This window comes from Rutidosis leptorrhynchoides, chromosome 10 (assembly GCF_046630445.1).
Source record: "Rutidosis leptorrhynchoides isolate AG116_Rl617_1_P2 chromosome 10, CSIRO_AGI_Rlap_v1, whole genome shotgun sequence".
Classification (NCBI taxonomy): Eukaryota; Viridiplantae; Streptophyta; class Magnoliopsida; order Asterales; family Asteraceae; genus Rutidosis; species Rutidosis leptorrhynchoides.
This window is the reverse complement of record NC_092342.1, coordinates 206,497,756-206,517,548: the sequence shown is the minus strand read 5'-3', so window position 1 is coordinate 206,517,548 and position 19,793 is coordinate 206,497,756. Positions and strand designations below refer to the sequence as shown.

General features: G+C 36.1%; 1 protein-coding gene across 1 annotated transcript; it reads left to right on the top strand.

Moving 5' to 3' along the window:
- Nucleotides 1-10,623: 10,623 nt before the first annotated feature.
- On the top strand, nt 10,624-13,646 carry LOC139872236 (BAG family molecular chaperone regulator 6). The gene is given in 3 exon segments (XM_071860079.1): nt 10,624-12,118; nt 12,223-13,135; nt 13,138-13,646. Coding segments are annotated over 3 exon segments (2,721 nt in total). The 5' UTR covers nt 10,624-10,702; the 3' UTR covers nt 13,530-13,646.
- Nucleotides 13,647-19,793: the final 6,147 nt, after the last annotated feature.

The following is a 19,793-nucleotide window of genomic DNA, read 5'->3' as shown; positions in this document are numbered from 1 at the left end:
TTGATCAACTAGTCACAAACGAAAAGGTCTAAGTAATAGGGAACCCTCACTTAGTAATTCTAGTTTGAATACTTGCTAAAGAGAACTCTTGGCGAGTCGATTTAGGTGATTAGCATGCTTATAGTTATTTGATTACAAATACAAGAACCATAGTGAAAAGGGAACCCTTGATCTTGTTATTGTATTTGCGTGTTTATCCGAGAGAACTCTTAGTGAACCTATTAGATAACTACACACATAATTATTCAATCAGGACTTAATATCTAAACTTACATCCAATACCGAGGGTAAAATATCTAGATAAACATTTCATCTCTTTGATTTAATTCAAAACTATCTTACTTGCTTTATTTGCATTTATTATCATTTCATAAACTTAAAAGACAAAAATATTGTTTTTACATTTAACCTTCTTTGATTTGGCTAAATCGTTAAATAGCCACCAAAACATAAAACTTGTACTTTTAACTTTAATTTACTTAGTTAATCATAATATAGTTTCTAATTCTAGTTTGACTGATATAACTGTCCTTGGAACGATACACGGAACTAAACCAGTTACTATACTACTACACGATCGGGTACACTACCCGTTAGTGTGTAGAAATCTTTAAAACCGGTGTTTTCCATACGATAAATTATATACACGATTTCTTTACATCAATTATATAGAGGATTAAGATGTTCCTCTATCAATCGTGATCGGTTAACTTCCTCATCATCTTCAAGATCACTATCGTCATCTGTATATACTACCCAGTCCGCATTTGAATCAAAAGCATCTGTCACTCTCTGTGGGCTAGGTTGCAAGCTAGAAACCGGATTCTGAATCTGCGATGGAATAGTAACAACATTCTCAGTTGAGTTTTGAGAATCAAACAAAACCTGAGTTAAAATCTCCTCCTCTGTAGCATCGGGTGGAAGATTGAAGGAATCAAATAATTTATCATATTCAAATTGCCAAGCGAACCCTTTACTGACACGAGGTGGAGCATTGCGCTGAATATCCAACTCATAACGTTCCTCCACACGCCTAGACTCAGTGTTATATACTCGTTTGTTTAGATTCCCATATCCCAAGAAGATACCAGAGATCACCTTTGAATTGAATTTCCCTCCAGCGTCTCGTACCAGAATAGTACAAGGAGCACCAAAAGGTTCGAAATGTTTGATATTAGGCTTTCTCTTGTGCAACAGCTCATAACACGTTTTACCATGTCTCTTTACCACCAGAACTCGGTTCATCACATAACACGCAGTACTCACGGCTTCTCCCCAGAAAACAATTGGAAGACATGAATCAGCTAGCATAGTTCTTGCGGTTTCGATTAGAGTCCTATTCTTTCATTCAGCAACATCGTTTGATTGAGGTGTATAAGCCGAACTGAACTGTTGTTGTATCCCTTTCGCATTACAAAACAGCTGCATCTGAATGTTCTTAAATTCTGTACCATTATCAGTACGAATCTTCCTTACCTTCAAGTTATACAGACTTTCGAGCTTCAGAATCAACACTTTAATATGCTCAAATGTGTCTGACTTGAGTTTCAACATCACAACCCACGAAAATCGGGAATACTCATCTGTAACTACCAAGCAATATGATTCTCCAGTGAGAGTTTTACAATTAACTGGACCAAAGAGATCCATGTGTAACAGCTCCAAAGGAATATTGACAGAATGATGCTTTTTGGTAGTATGTGACTTTCTAGTCTGCTTCCCCTGTTTACACGGAAGACAAACCTCAGGAATATGAAAACTTTTAACATTCACACCATCAACTAATCCATTGTGGACTAGATTATTCATCTTCCTCAGACTCAGATGACCCATACTCTTGTGCCAAAGAATCGACTCCTGTTCAGTAGCTTTAGAGACAAAAGCCTGATGGCCTGTAGCTGCCATAACATGAGCCTTATGCATATCAAGGATATAGAGATCCTTGCACCTTGGAGCAGTCATCAGAATCATGTCCTCCGGAATTACGAACTCTTTTCTTAAAATATAACAAAACTTATCATCAAAAGCAACAGTATATTTCTTATCAGCAACTTGTGAAACAGAAAGCAGATTGTTCGACATCTGCTCTACATAGTTAACTTTATCAAAGCTGACATTCTCATTAGCAATAACACCCTGAGCAGTAATAAATCCTCCTTCACTACCTGCAAAAGAAACTGGTCCTCCATCTACTGTTTTCACATTAGACAGCAAAGACAAGTTCCCTGTCATGTGCCTGGACGCCCCACTATCAACAATTCAAGTACTGCAGCGTGGATTGTAGGCAACCTGCACATTAAAGTAAGAGGATTAGTTAGAAAGGGCCACCCATGCCCTAATGGCAGTGGGTTTCCCATCAACACCAACAACTGGCAACTCCACCCATTGTCCTTTAGATCCAGAAGGACCTTCAGGATGCTGAACACTTTTAACTTCTGATTTAGGTTTCCAAAATGTGTTATTCGATAATGGTTTTCTATAATAATCATTAGTTTGAAAAACCTTTTTATCATTTGTTTGCACTGAAAAAGAATTAAACACCGGTGACGGTGATCTCCTATTAGAGAACCGATTTGGACTAAGATCAACCTTCCTTCTTGGTGTCTGTCGAATGGGTCTGCAATTCATAGCCCTGTATCCCAACCTCCCACAATTAAAGCAGTTAACATTATCAAAATCATGAGAATTAAACACTTTGTGTCTAATTGGTGAAAACTGTCTTCTAGGTGGTTCAGTATGTTGTCTAGTCGTAGGGGATGACGAGACTTGTTGCATAACAATCTGTCGACGACCAGACAGAACATACTTGGACACATTCTCAGATTTGGAACTCCCCTCTGTTGGTGATTGTTCTACCTTAGGACATGATTCATCTATTCGGCCCTTACTGATAAACTTAGGTGACACTCCCTGGGTGTTCTTCTTCTTATTCTGTTTGGGACTCACAGTTTTCTTAGGCTGAGCCTTTTGACTCTGAGTCGTCTTACTAGCATTAACTGGATTTTTCAGAATGGTAACAGGTTTAGTGACAAGCTCAAATAGTTTGCTGTCTTTTTCAGTGTCGATATCAGTATCTGACTCTGTTTCATAGACAGCATCTAAAGGCTTCTTCGACTCAACTATCTTAACAGTGCTCTCAACAGGTGCTTCTTTAGGCTTACCATATTCTAGTTCTACAACATGACCCTTACTTTTCTCAACTGGTTTGTTAATGTACTCACCCAAAAGTGGCGGGGCAACCTGGTTATAACCTAAACCCTGCTGTTTAGGAGGATTCAAAGTCTGTTTCACATAAGACATCCTCTGCCAATTGTCGATCCTAGCTTTTTCAGACTCGTATTTCAACTTAAATGAATCTCTTTCAGCCTTAAGAGTCTCTATCTGGCCCAAATACATAGTAATCACTTTTCCATCATCTATAACAGTTGATTTTAAGTGACCTACCTGATTCTCTAAAGACTTAATAACATCAACATAGTCTTTCTGTTTGTTAAGGTAGAAAAGTGCATCATCATAATTCTTTTTATTAGTCTGATTCTCCAATCTAAGATCCTTAAGGTCAACTAAAAGCTTAGGACAGGTCTCACATGTAACCGATATCTCATTAAGCTTCGAAATTACACACTCGAGCCTCTCAATTTCCTGTTCATAATCAACGCATCTAGAACATTTAGAAACTGAATCATTACATACCTTATCGTTACCGGATGTGTTGGCCATAAATGCATAGGTATTTCTTCCAACCTGAGTGTCTTCATCTGATTCAGACTCAGACTCTGAACTCGTACTGTCCGCGTAGTCAGCCTCATAACCTCCTTTGTTCTTGCTTTCGTCTGAACACACTGGACTCCGAACTGTAACAATCTTCTTGTCACCACTCTTAAGATCACAGTTGAGCAAATGTCCCAACTCTTGTCTGAACCAAGTACCAACATGACAACTTCTTTCTTCATCCTCATCGAAAGAATCAGTCGTAAACTCAAAATTTGATAGGTCTCGAGCTTGGCGAAACTTATCATACAGTCGATCTTTAATCCTCTTTCTGAGGCACAACTTCATAATCTCCTCAGCTCTTTTCATTCTAGCATCACATTTGCACACATAGCAGGTGCAATTCGGATTATCTTTTCCAGTACAACCTGCATTTCTCCTAGCAATTCTTTCTTCTTCAATTTCAGCTTCAGTTTTACCTACAAACACAACATTAGCTTGATGCGTATCTGCCGTGATGGACCAGTCACACACTTCATCAGCATACGTGGTCGTCAAGGTCTTAGATTGAGTAGACCCCGAAGATTCTTTCTCAACAATAACATGTTGTGGAGTAACTGAAATGGTTGTATTGTAAAAAGGATCAGAAAAACCAGTCTTGGGTGGCCTCGTGCAAGTCTTCTTAAAATGACCAAGCTCATCACAATTGAAGCATCTAACCTTTGACATATCAAAACCAAACTTCGAGTCTCGATTCAAACTCAAAGACCTCTGTCCGGTTTTCTTCAAGTACTTCCTAGCCCGTCTAACAATGCTACCCATGCAATAAAGTATATTCATCCTTTCGATATCGTCCTCATCAATCTGATTATAGTCTTCATTTTCAAGATGACTATTAATCACTTGTCCACTAATCATATCGTTGTATGAGTTAACAACAATAGCTGCCAGAGCCATATCTTCCTGAATTGATTCGATGGGTCTCTTCCTGATATTCTCAGTTTGAAACACAGGAGTCTGAGTCTGAGTCTGTTGAGAAGGAGAATTCTGAGTCTGAGCTTGTGATTTAGCATTAAAGTAGCCAGACTGAGATTGTGGAGCAGACATTTGAGAAGCATTTGCTGTAATATAAGCTGTTTGTAATGGAGCATGACCAGAAGATGAAGCTAAAGTGGATGCAGAAGCAACTACCGAACCAAGTCTCTTCCTCTTAGCTTCTACCTGAATATCCTTCTCCATCAACTTAGAAGTAAAAGCTGTCAATGTTAACGTACGACCTGATGTGCTGTACATGTTCTGAATCTTTTCAATCTCATGGTCCCACTTTTCTGGAAGACCATCTTTCAACACCCTGACTGCCTTATCATCAGGTACATCAATCCCATAATCCGCCATCTCTGCTACCGGTAAACGATATCTCTCCAAAGTTTGTCCCAGTGACTCTGATGGAAGAGCAGCAAATGCCCTCCATTCATCCTTCAATACCTTACCTTTTGTTGCCCGATAAGTAGCAGTACCCTCTGTTGCAGATTGAAGGGCCAACCAAAGAGTATACGCGGTTTTGTTACGGGTTTTGAACTGCTGGAAAATGTCCTTTGACAACGCTTGCGTTAGCTGAGCATAACATCTACACTCAAGATTATATTGTTCACGCTCTGTAGGACTAAACTGTTGTGTTTCTTTGGGTTCACCATCACCTCCACAAGGCCAAACAAATGGATTCTCAATACATTCCCAAAGTCTAGAGTCAACACCATTTAAGTAAATAACAAACCTAACTTTCCAGTCCAAGAAGTCTTTAAGATTGTCAAGTAGAGGTACTTTATTTGTCGATCCAGATTCGCTTTCGTTAAGTAACAGTTTTTGTAGTCCAGGTGCAATTACTAACGCGCTATATTCATTTGTCACTTGTTCATTAGTGTCCGACATGTTAACTGATTAAGTTTGAAAATAAAAGATTAATTAAGATCCTGATTAAGTCACACGGTCGACTATCTCTGACACACGGTCGACTGTATAAGACGCACGATCGATTGTACTTATCACACGGTCGATTGTCTAACAAAATTTTGGCAGCACTTCGTTACTATATAAGCCTTGGTTATTGCAAACACACACGGCCGATTGTCTAACTCTCACGGTCGATTGAAACTCTCACACGGTCGAGTGACAATCTCACACGGCCGACTGACTTAGGGAATCTGGCACGGCTCTAGTAAAACTCACACGATCGGTGGAACAATACACACGGTCGATCTTAGGACTCACTCGGTTGGTTGTCAGGACACACACGGCCGAGTGTGTTCTTGACAGAAGCTGGTCGACTATTAGGGTTTTCTAGACAAAAATCGATTTTGCAATCGATTATGGATGGAAAACTCAAAAACAACACGTAGATAACGAAAATAAGCACTCCAGAAACACCTTTTGACAATAAAAACACTATCAATAACGTGTAAACACAAATTAATAGACCAAAAACCTAAAAAAAACACCAAAAACACAAACTTTGACCCAAAAAACGATTTGATCAAGCAAAAACCAGAGACTCCAGCTCTGATACCACTTTGTTGGAGCTATTCGGATCTTCGGATCGATGTTCTAGCGAATCGTTGACTTTCGGGTGTCGATTTAGTCGAACCGGATCGTATAGATCGGATTAGATCAACGCCTAGAGTCGTTATTCGACTTGGGTGGGTTTTGGATCTGCTATAACTAGAGAGAAAACCGATTGGAACAAATGAGGCGATCAATCAACAAATGAAGCATTGAACCTCTATTTATACTCAATGGGCTTCGGTCATTCGTTTGGCCCCGAATGCCTTTCGTCAGGCCCGTTAACATGATTAGTGTCGGTTGATATGAACTAGGGACTTATATGCACCAACATTAACAGACTAAGTTTTTTATTTTGATTTGTTTTGACTTGTTTAAAAGTATTGGTCGTTTGCTACATAAAATGGAGGTTTATGAACTTTTGTTATTTACCATACTTATATGTATATGTATATGGATTCATTGTTATCTTCAAAACACATGGGCATTTAACAGTTGAATATTGACATGACATTATTAACCAACACACCGGATTTTCTAAAAGAGGCAGGTGTTCTCAATCATAAACCATAAAAGTTGCCACTTAATTAAAATTTGAAGTTAATTGCTGATGTTGGGACCCCTTTGCTTGATCATGAAGATTATAGAAGATTAATTGAAAAAGTGATATTATTTGACTATTACTAGACCCGACATATGCTATAGTGTTCAGTTATTAAGCCATTTTATGCAATATTCAACTTCTATAAATCTTCAAGAAGTTAAACATCCTCTAAGATATATGCTTTTGGCACTGCACAAGGTATGCTTTTAGCCAATAATTCTACAATTCGATTGAAACCTTATTGTGATTCTAATTGGGCAAAATTTCTCATGTCTAGGCGCTCAAGTACTAAATGTTGTATTTTACTTAGCAGTTCACCAATATAATGGAAATCAAAGAAGCAGGTTGTGATTTCTCGTTCTTGAGCATAAGCTCTACTAAAAGTTTTGGGTCTAAAACATATGGATTCAATTGAGTTGTTTTATGACAATCAAGATGCTATTCATATTGTAGCAAAGCCTGTATTTCTTGCTAGAACTAAGCACATCGAAGTAGATTGTCACCATGTTTGAGATCAAGTCAAAAATGGTGAAGTCGAGACATGTTATGTTAGTACTAAATCACAACTTGCAAATGTATTTACTAAGATAATTTCTATGGTTCAACATAATGCTCTTCATCAAATTTGAAGTTAATTGCTGATGTTGGGACCCCTTTGCTTGATCCTGAAGATTATAGAAGATTAATTGAAAAAGTGATATTATTTGACTATTACTAGACCCGACATATGCTATAGTGTTCAGTTATTAAGCCATTTTATGCAATATTAAACTTCTATAAATCTTCAAGAAGTTAAACATCCTCTAAGATATATGTTTTTGGCACTGCACAAGGTATGCTTTTAGCCAAGAGTTTCAGCTTCTAGCAACTTCAAACTTGAGAGGGAGTATAGCAGTCAAACAAAGTCAACAAAGTTAAGGGACCAAATTGAAAATAAAAATTCAGAAGGGTACGATATATAAATATATGTAATTATGATGTTAGAAGTTTGTTAAGTTTGTTAAGTTTGTTAAGTAGTGTTTAGGCAGTTAATTTAGGTATATAAACGATTGTATTGAATGCCTAATTCAATTTGAGTGGAATGAAATGTGTTTTCGACTCTTGTCTGTAAACTCTAATTCATCATTGTTAATTGCTTAATAAACAAAGCGAATCGGTTAAGTATTTGAATTTTAAAAAAATTCATTATTGATAATTCAAGACCGTACATATTATATTAATATTAATATTAATAAGTTTTGAGGTCAGTCGCGCGTTGCGGCGGCCGACCCCATATTTTTTATATTTAACATAATTAGTCACCTTTTCGTTCTACACAATTTATGTATAAATTAATTACTTAAACGTTAATAACCCTAACAAAATCAAAGAGGAAATATGCATTAAATGAATAATTAAAATTCACCTAATTTGAATATTTTTATTATTTAATATTAAAGTGTGAGAATAGGACTAATAATTTGTAAAGTAAAAGAGAAAAAAAAATAAGTAAATAAAGATTTTAAAAAAATTATTAGTTTTTTTTTAAAAAAAAGTGGTCAATTAAAAATAAGAGAGATTAGATTAGATTAAAGAAAAAACGAATTTAAAAACAAAAGGATATGAATGAAGGACTGAATTATAAACAAAATATTAATTTTTTTTAAAAACGTGGTCAATTAAAAATAAGAGAGATTAGATTAGATTAAAGAAAAACCGAATTTAAAAACAAAAAGATATAAGTGAAGGACGGAATTATAAATAAAATATATTAAGGGATGAATTATAAGAGCTTTAAATAATTAGAGATTAATATGTAAAAGAGTAAAAAGTATAGAAAATATAGAAATGAGAAGGGGGAATTTGAGAAGGGGTGACCAAGGAATTGAACCCAAGACCCTTCGCTCACAAAAACACATATCTAACCCCTGAACCAATCACGCATATACTGTACGATTTCGATATTTAATATATAACGTTTAACATTAATCGATGTTAAAATCAAATTGCAACTGAGATTTACTGTTCATTTCAATTTCTAGTTGAATATATATACAATATTCCTAATAATTATAATAGTCATAGGTTAGTTAGTGGGTCGGTAGGAACAGTAAGTAATGTACAACTAACTAATACACAAAAATTATAAATAGTAATTACGAGTATTTTTGACTTTTTACATTTTTTTTTTTTTAATTTTAACTAAATTTCATTTAACCAACAAAGCACTTCACACTTTTTTCAAAAATTCAAATCGACCCCTCAAACAGAGGGGTAAAGTGTCAAATAACCATTTTTTGTAAAAAAGCTTAAATAAACTGCACCCAAATATTCAACTGGTCATATTTTCTCGCTCGCAACGAGTTAAATTTATCCGACACCATCGTTAAACTCGAAAATTTTTAGGAATACAATGTCACTAATTATACGCAAAACGGACGTTTTTTAAAAAATGCTAAATATTTGGGGTACTTTTCATACACGTTGATTTTTCGTTAAATTTTTAAAAGTCGACAATTCCATAGCGAAATGTGGAGATGCACATATATTGTTAATTTAAAATAACATTTAAATCTTTCGCTGGTTATACCTTTTAGTTCGACCTGAGTTGCGCTTCAACGACATTATCGTAAGCCAGGAAATAATTTTATAAACTAAACGCAATAAAATACATTGAAAACCGAACCACGGGCGCGAAGCGAGGGTTGGAAAACTAGTTAATATTAATATTAATATTAATATTAATAGACAAAAATGCTATTTATTTCTTGAATAGTGTATGACTGTATGCACGTAATTCTTAAATGGGCCGACTTGAAACGAGTTTTTATATTTGGGCTTGTTTAATCGAAAATCATTCGTAAAATGTCAACGTACCAAATATTGACGTGGCAATTTCTATGAGAAAAATCAAATTATCTGGAGAGTTCCGTTGTTTCTAAATTAAGAAGCGCCAGAAAGGTCTCGAAAACCGTAGACAACAACAACCACTACTATATATACGTTTTTAAATACGATTGATCAACATCTTACAAAAACAAAAGGATTCGAACAAGAACAAGCGAAAACAAAACAAGCTCGAAAGCACGTTTTTATTGGGTTGGTGGACCGTACGTAATTGAACTGATAAACTGAGTTTTATTTGGATTTTGTGGAACCGATCTGGTGGTGTACGAATCTTTTCTGCTTTGTTTCTGGATCTCTGTAAGTTTATCTCATTTCCTTTTCTTCTTCTAATTTTGTTGAATTTTTTTCCCTGGAAATTAAACTGTCAACGTGCTTCTTTTTTTCTAGTATTATGTTTTGTACTTGTGTTCCTGCCTGTTCGTGATCATTTTGTTGAACATATTTGTTTTACCAAATATTCAGATTGATCAATTGATGCTTGAACACATATATGTGCACTTTTATTATTTGACAGTATATTAATCTTACATGAAATTGGTTATAAGTGTAACCAAATTAGGCAGTGTTTGATTGCTCTTTATGGTAAGTTTAGAGTGTTAATCGTATCATTCCCCCAACAAAATTCAATTAGATATTTTGAATTAATCATATCTGTAGAACTTTTGAATTAGTCATGTTATGGACCATTAAGCTCTTAATTATTTTGTTTTCTCTCTGTTTATCAAACGCATCCTTATTTTATTATATCTTTGTACGTTGTCTACATCTACGATTAGCTAATATTCAGTTGCTTATTCCAGGTATTAACCTATTTTGGTACCTAAGCGTGTGCTAATGTATCCTGGCTCTTACTACAATAACACAAATCCAATGCCTTATTATTATTATTATTATCATCATGCTCCAAATGATAATGATCCTAAACTTAAAGACCAACCATCTCATATGAAAATGGATCATAATCATATTCCCCTGAATTCACCATATCAACCATGGCCTTATGCTCCAAATTACCCTCCCCCACTAGACTATCATAATTGCTGTAACCCTACCCATTTCTATGGTGGTCCCTACGGTTTTCGACCTCCTTATCCTAACTATCAACTACCGCCACCACCACCATCGTTTCACAGTCATGGATTCTATCCGTTTCCAGGAGTTTACTCGATTCCCCCACCGCATTATTCGGTTGAGCAACCTATGTATGATTATGACAAAAACAATCATTGTTGTGGATGCAAACATCAGGAGAATGAGAAGAAACCGATTATTGAACGACAAGGGCAAGAAGTTGATAAGAAGACGAGCGAGTCTTTGGTTCCTAATTTTCTAAAAGACTGCCCGTATCCGATTATGTGGGTCCCTCCTGGTTACATGAACACGGGATCAAATGTGACGGAGAAAGATAAGTATTCCCATGAGCCTGTTTCGTTAAAGACCCTAGAACCAGCAAAGCGAGCGGAAAAGCGTGAAATAGATCGTGATCAACAGAATGGGGATGGTGAACGTTTCCCTTCTCCATTATTTTGGTTGTCATCGCAGAAAAAGGAAGTGGGAAACGATGTGAAGGAGAAGAACGTCGATTTAGTTGCTCGTAACGAGTTGACCGATGAGAAGAAGAAACAAACAATAAACGATGAGACCGAGTCTGATACAAGTGGTAAACATGTCGTCCAAAAGGTGATTCCGGTAAAACAAGTGGCCCCCAAAGAGGAAAAGAAAATATCAAAATGCGTAGAGACAAATGCGAAATCTGATTATGTGGAGAATACAGAGTGTAAATCTTCGTCAAAGGCATCAAAACTACCTCCCGTTTGTTTACGTATTGAGCCCCTGCCAAGAAAGAAGAAAACTTCACGGTCTCCTAGTCCTTCGGGTGACAATGAGAGATCAAAAGATACGTCTGTAAATGATCCAAAATCTTCTCAACCGACATCAGAAGAATCAAAAAAGAACTTGGAAGATGAAAATAAGGGCAACATCAAAACAATCGAGGTGACAAACGCAGCTAACAATATCGAAAAAGATAATGTATCGGCGACTAAAGGGGATGAAAGTCAAAAGGGAGGAGTACAAGGTCAATCAAGTGAATGTGAAATTTGCGAAATGAATGACAGGAAGAATTTATCGGAACATGAAGCAGCTTTGATCATACAGTCTGTGTATCGTGGATTTGAAGTGAGAAAATCACAACCGTTGATGAAACTGCGCCAAATTTCTGAAGTTAAAAAACAGGTTGTCGAGCTGAGAAATTTTATTCAGGATCTGGAATCATCTTCCACAGCTCATGTTGATGAAAAACAAAAGCTTGTTATTGGAGAGACCATAATGAGCATTTTGCTTAAGTTGGACACTATCCAGGTAACTATCTAGAGTGCTCTGTTTATTTCCTTATAATTGTTACATTTAAACATTTATTTAGATATATGGTTCTAATACTGGTATTATGATATGTTATTTATCAGGGTCTGCATCCAATCGTACGAGATGTTAGGAAATCAGTGGCAAAGGAACTTGTCGGTTTGCAAGAGAAGCTTGATTCTCTAACATACGTAAAACCTGAAGCCCCGATTTACCAGAACCTTTCTACCGCTGAACAGGTTGTACATACTAAAGATGATGGGGTCCAGGAGAAGTCAGATCAAGGTCAATTTAAATCGAACAACGACGTCAAAGTTATGGAGTCCGATTCGATTTTATGTGAGAATCATGAAGTAGAGGTTACAGATCATCAAGATCATGATGATTCAGAAGCCTGTGATGCATATTCAGAGCCACAAGTTGAATTGAATGAGGGGAAGTTCGATCAAGTGTTAAATCGATCTGATAGCATCAATGGAGTTGAATCAACGGAGTTTGTAGACAACGGTGGTGGTGTTGAAGCTCATGATATCAAGTTTGTTGAGCAGAACAACGGAGAGCAAAATAATGACAAAGCTCAATTGTTTGAGCAGCCACATGCGCCTGTAGAAGATCTCATTCAAGAAAAGTTCGATAGCAATGTAGAAACAACCGAGTCTCGTTACGATATACGTGTGGATCAAGATGTAGAAACTGCAGATTTTAAGGATGATGTTGGCACAGAACTTCTTATCAATCTCGAGCAACCGGTGGCATTGGAGAGTCAACCGATCTTTGTGGAAGACGGGGATCAATTAGATCAAGTGAACCGGGATCTTACTGATGGAAGATTTGAAACCGATCTTGAGAATGTTTTTGATGATCCGGCAATCGAGATGATGGAATCTCAAGATAATAACAACATTGAAGATGATAGAGATGATACTGTAACGGTGGAAACGAAAGCTGACGTATCGAAAGAAGATGCAGCGAAAGCAGCGATTCAGGAGAACCCCGTATCGACAAAAGAAGCTCCAACTGTTGTACAGAGATCGTACTGAAAGCTGATTTATCGAAAGAAGCGGTTCAGGAGGACTTTATTGTGTCAACAGAAGAAGCTCCGAAGGTGGACGATGTTGACAGCTCTACAGAGATTGTAGTAGAGGATGTGGGAAGAGTTCCGTCAAAATCAGTTACGAGCGGTGATGATGATAAAAGGCTAACGGAAGAGAACGAGAAGCTGAGGTTGGCCATGGAAGAACTGATGAAAGCAGGGAATCAACAGTTAAGTGTCATAAAGGAACTTACAGGAAGAGTCAAAGATTTGGAGAAGAAACTTTCAAGAAACAAAAAAATCAAAGTCAACAAAAAGTGCAACAGGTCTAGTAGGCGATGTGGGATTCAAGAAGAGGTAAGGGATTGTTTTGTGTGATTGGTGTTTAAACATATGTACCTACCTTTGTAAGTGTTTGATGTTTATAAATAAATTTGTGTGTTTGTTTTATCAAATTCGGATACTTTATGGCAGTTTATATTGTTTGTAATAATAGTGAGTACTTTAGCTCTTTTTTTTTCTTTTTTTTTATAAAGCAAGATGATATATATTAAAATCTCAACCATGTACAATATAGAAACAACACCATGAGAGTAAAGCATATAAAATTCATGCGCTTCAAAAACCCAGCAGTCAAATGCACAATCAAACTTACAGACATGAATCAAACGGGACATGAATTAATTATATGCACAAACTAAGAACGGAAGGAAAGATACAGAGACAGCAGCTGTCTTCAGATCCTAGCTATCTACATTCTACTATATCCTCCTGAATTTGTAAGCCACAATTACCAGTTGATCGTTCTGTCATTAGGTCTATGAGATATCCAATGAAAAGAGATAACCTGGTTTTCATTTAAAGTCACGGGTGCATCCCAACGTTTTACTTGAAGTACCTTGCTATTTCTGTTTTTTCAAAGTATGCCCATTTTAGTGTTTGCCAAAATTTTCTACCCGAATCAGTCATTTGTTAATTAGAATTGTCTCGAAATAGTTCTTCCATGATAAAAGTTGAAGCGCTCCAAAGATTCCTTCAACGCGTCTTTACATGAGATTAAAGAGTTCCACTATTTCTAGTTACTTTTTTTATATATGTATATTCACAGCGGAACACTTTATAAAACATATCGTATATTAGTATACATTAATTACACAAAATATACGATTATATAATATCACTGGTGTTACTTATTACAGACCAAGCGTATTGATAGTTTTAAACAAAACATCAGAGTTAACAAGCATGTTAAACATCACTGTCATCTCTGCCACACCCACCAAAAGTATGAAACACTGTGTGAGATTTAGTACACCGCTAAGTGAATGAAAATATCTAAATAGACATCACTATAAGCATTAGGCAAAGCTTGTCACTGGTCACTAATCACATAATATTACATGAGGACCGGCGACTTGTACGGGGCATTAACTACTAGTTGATCGGGTTAGAGTTTACCGATAGTCCCTATTACTGAAACACTGGTATAGTCTTCCTGACGTGACACACTCTTCATTTAAACTATACCACTAATCAGTAATACTTGGACCCGACGCACTATCACCCTAAAGACACTAAGGTGGATAAGGTTGATCTCTTACGCCGGAAGAACACCACGACGTTATCACTCGGTGTACACAGTCACATATAATCACTGCACTGGATACAAACTCATTACACAGTCTAATCATAAGCATGACATGGGTCATTATACTTGTCACTGTATAACCATATCTGAAAAGATAGTCCCACTCAACTAGAAGCACAAGAACTCAGTAGTATTATTTTACTGAGCCTTCACCTTTTCCTTTATCATCTGAGTGCACTTTTCTCAATCATATTCTATCATTTGAATACTTTAAAACTTTTAAACACATCACATGGGTCAAAATGTCACTTAACCCGTTCACAGAACCGAGTCCTGCGTACAACATATCTAGTACGCACGGATAACCTGACACACATATCAAAATCATTATTTAATCATTATGTTATATTTGTTTTTACATGCAAAACAAATCATTATACGCATGTACGGGCCTCAAATCACACAATTAACACTTTGCGCGCGTGCTGAAAATCTCACACTTGTGAGCTGACAAGAGTGAGCCCTCAACCGGATGGTCAACCATGCGGTTGAGCTCACTCGTACGGTTAAGCTCAAACGTGTGGTTGTGCTCAAGCGTGTGGTCACTCGTACGGTTGAGCGGTCACTCGTACGATTGAGCTGTCACTCCAACGGGAGCTGAAGAACAGCACCAGCTCGCTGTTTTTGGGTTTTGGAGTCAAAATCACGATTTTGCTTGTTTTGGTCAATCCAAAGACTCAATAATACCGTAAAACGCATTGATATTGTTCGAATTACACATATTTATTCTCGCACTATTATCCTTAATTCGTTGTGTTTTGAAGAGTTTAGTGATTAGAAGTGTTGGTTTGGTGCTTAAAAGATAGTTCAAGGCTAAATAAGGCTAAAAGTCCAATGTGGTGCAAAATTGACCAAGTCTTGAACCTTAGAATGAGCAAAGCTGAAATGCACTCAACGTCGTCGGTAAAACTGAATCTAAGACTTGCACGGATTTTGTGAGTTAAGGAATCAACCATTGGGGTTGAGAAATGAACCAAGTGAAGTTTCAGGGTCAAAAAGTCAATTCACAGCCAAGAACGGCGTTCTAAAAGCCAAGAAAGACGTTCCTATGTGAAGAAAATGAAAATTTTGTGAACAGAACAAAAATGGAACTTCTAGGCAGTTTCAGGAACGTGGTTCCACGTTCTGGAACGTCGTTCCACCTTCTGGAACGAAGTTCCATTTTCTGGAACGTCGTTCCAGGTCTGTTTTTATCTAGAAATTTAGCTCGACTATAAAAACGATTTTAGGGGTTTTGGTTGAGAGGGCTGCACCCTTAGGCCATTTTGAGCCCTAAAAGGGTTCAAATCATGACTCCATCAAGATGAAGGCTAATTTCAAGCTCCCAACTCTAATTCTATGAAGATTGAAGCTCCACTAACATCATCTATTCTCCATTTTGGTGTTTCTTCTCCATTTTGGTGTTTCTTCTCCATTTTGGTAGTAGCTTTTCTCCATTTTAGTTGTAATGGTGAATGATTGTTATTTCTTTGATTTACTTCTTTTTTATACAATGATTATAGCTTAGATTACTTGTGTTCACTTGAATTGTGATGTGGAACCTGATTGAAGAGTCTTACGAGATTAAAGAGTTTAAATAAATATTAGTTTGTGTTATTATTAGTTAATTAGTTATTTAAATATTTAGATAAGTTTACGTATATTCAAATTAATAGATAAGTTTAAGTCCACAAAGTTAGAGTTCATGTAGGTATAGAAGTCCTAAGTCGGTTACTGTGTTTACGTTTTTATATATAATCGATACATGTACGTAGGAATCTATCTTCTTTTTTTAATTAAAATAATAATATCAATTATTTTGTTTAAGAATTGCATTGCATTCTTGTTTACATACTCGTGCGCGAGTAGTTTACGGAAAATAACACGTTTGTGTTTTTGTATCGTTCTTGGTCCGTATTAGTTGGTATTAAGAGCAGGTTTCTCCTGTTCGATGGCTGGCTATAATGTGAGCAGGAAGAACAATCTCTCTGACGTGATCAGGGGATTGGAAGAAATAACATCCACTCTTGAAGATCTTACAGTTCGTATTGATCGAGTGGAGGTTAACATTAGGGACCTGAAACAGGGGCGAGAAGATTCTGAAAGGTTTGCTTTTGGCACCCAACCCTGGGCTCAACCACAACCCTACCATCAACCCTACCATCAACCATACCATCAACCCTACTATCAACCATATCATCAACCCTACCATCAACCATACCATCAACCCTATCATCAGAGACATCATCGTAATGAAAATGTCGATACAAAAGAGTTTTTTGACTCCATGAAAAATTTAATATCGAGGTTGAAGAAATCGGAATCTGATTCTCGTGTGGAGCATCATGATGATATAGTTGAAGAGAGTCAACTTGAAGTTGAAATTATACCCTTAGATTCAGAAAAAATTAAATCAATAGCTTTAAAAGGGATGGAGTGTGATTCGGTTAAGTGTAGTGTTGATGAAGAAAAAAAAGAGTCTACGGCATTAAGTTTGAATTTATTGGGCTAATGTTTTGGAAGAAAATGATCACCCAATACTTAAAGTAAATATGGATTCTAAAAACATCAGTGATGAATGTGAAGTTGTCATGATTTTAAAGGGTAAGGGAGAACATAAAGCATCATCTATTTATTTGAATAGCTTACTGGATGCTAATAACGAGAAGTTTAGAATGGAAGACATTCTTGTGTTCGTTATTGATTTTAATGGTGATGTTGCGAAAGATCACGTGGTTTTAGAAGACAAGAATTTTTTAAGAGGTCGTCGTAAACTTATTTGGAATGGCAATAATGAATTTGTAATTGGTGTGTTTGTATTTGACCCGGGCATATCATTTTATTTGAGCTGCATTGTTCACCGAGTTGTCAATGATTGGTTTATTTTTGATCCGGGTATATTGCCTTATTTAAGTGGGAACTCGAGGACGAGTTCTTTTTAGGTGAGGAAGACTGATGTGGAACCTGATTGAAGAGTCTTACGAGATTAAAGAGTTTAAATAAATATTAGTTTGTGTTATTATTAGTTAATTAGTTATTTAAATATTTAGATAAGTTTACGTATATTCAAATTAATAGATAAGTTTATGTCCACAAAGTTAGAGTTCATGTAGGTATAGAAGTCCTAAGTCGGTTACTGTGTTTACGTTTTTATATATAGTCCATACATGTACGTAGGAATCTATCTTCTTCTTTTTTTTATTAAAATAATAATTTCAATTATTTTGTTTAAGAATTGCATTGCATTCTTGTTTACATACTCATGCGCGAGTAGTTTATCCGGGCAAATAACACGTTTGTGTTTTTGCCCTAATCTATGAATTAGGTGTTTGAATGAGTTGGTGATTATTGTGTTTGGTTGAAGATCCATTACTTTGATTGTTGAAAGCTTTACTTTGATTATATAAGTTGCCTAGCTTTTCTTAGGGATTTGATTAGTGAAGCAATTTGTACTTCAACACCTTTGGTGATCTAGACAAACAAATTGGGGATTTCAAGGGATTGGGTTCTTGGTTGGTTTGGTTTTCAATTGGCTTTTATTCAACATGGTAGTGTTTGATTATCTTAAGGGAATTTGGTAATTAAAAGGTTTTAAGGGATTTTAATCCAAAACCGATGTCTCAATGATTTTACTCAAAACATAGTTTGATCTTTGAAATGAGTCTACGGGAGTTAACGAATTTCATTTGGTTGAGGTTTTATGGAAGTTGACGATTGGAAATAAAACTATATGTTTAAACATTGTTGTGTAATGAATGAGTTGGGTAAACCATGGTAAAAGGTGGAATAATCAAGTGGACACGTTTTTATCTTATTTGTTAATCTCTTTTAGTTTAAGTTTAGCTTAATCAATACTTTATCAAAACCCCCAATCAACTTAGGATAATTATTAGTGTTTTGAGATTCATGTAAATTGCTCCCCGTGGAACGAACCTTGACTGAATACTTGTTAGTTGCTATAATGATCGGGTTATTGTTGCCCGGGCGTTTGTGTTAATTGGTTAAGTGTTTTATTATTATTTTTCTAGTATTATAAGTTGAACACAAAACGTCGCATCTCACATATAGAAGCTATTTCTAATCACAAACAAGCATAATAAACACTTCAAGCATCCAAAAACTTACTTTTCAAAAACCCACTCAAAATCCAATTTAATTCATCAAAATCTATGATATTTACCTTGTTTGGATCCTTGAAAACTCTATAATCAGATACACAAGGACACAATCTTGAATTTGCACTTATTAACTTCAAGTTTAGAGAGCAGTAGGGAGTTTAGGGTTTTTAAGTTGCTAAAATAGGAAAGATAGGGAACGAGCAGTGTATATATTCAATTGGGGGTTCTTCATAGTGAGGAAACCCCTTTCCCATTTCACACGTGTATTAACAGTTATCTGAACCACATTGTATCTTATTAAGTTGTCCTAACGAGGTCCAATTCACATAACAAACTATGTTCTGTGAGCCTTGTCACAAAACGAATTCAACCAACCACATAATCAATTATAAGCTCAAAATTAAAATTTCTCTAATATTAATAAAATTAATATTAACTAAGGATAAATGGGTCATTACCACTAGGTCCACGTCGAGGTTGTTACATAGTCCATCGTCACAAAGTGGGCATCTAACACTATGAAAGTCAATCTCACGTTTGTCAAGTTCAATAGGCGCAAGTAAGTAGTGACCTTTGTAATAAAGCTCTCCAAAAGAATATCTTTACGGGCCCGCTTTGGGACAAAATTTTCTTTTTATTAAAGACAAATACACACACCCAACACTTTTTAAAGACCAGTTTGTTTCTTAAAGTGGAACTTGGTCCACCAACTCTACTCTTCTAATTGGAAAGTAAATCTAGGAACAGTGTGTAAGTAACTAGAGGATTGGGTGAATAGTTAGTGGATTCTTGAAACTTTTCGATGTATTAAACATTTCAAGTTTAAGTTCAAGTGCGGAAGCGTATGTGTTTGTTTATATAATAAGTAAAAAATGTAAAGTGCAACAAACACAAAGA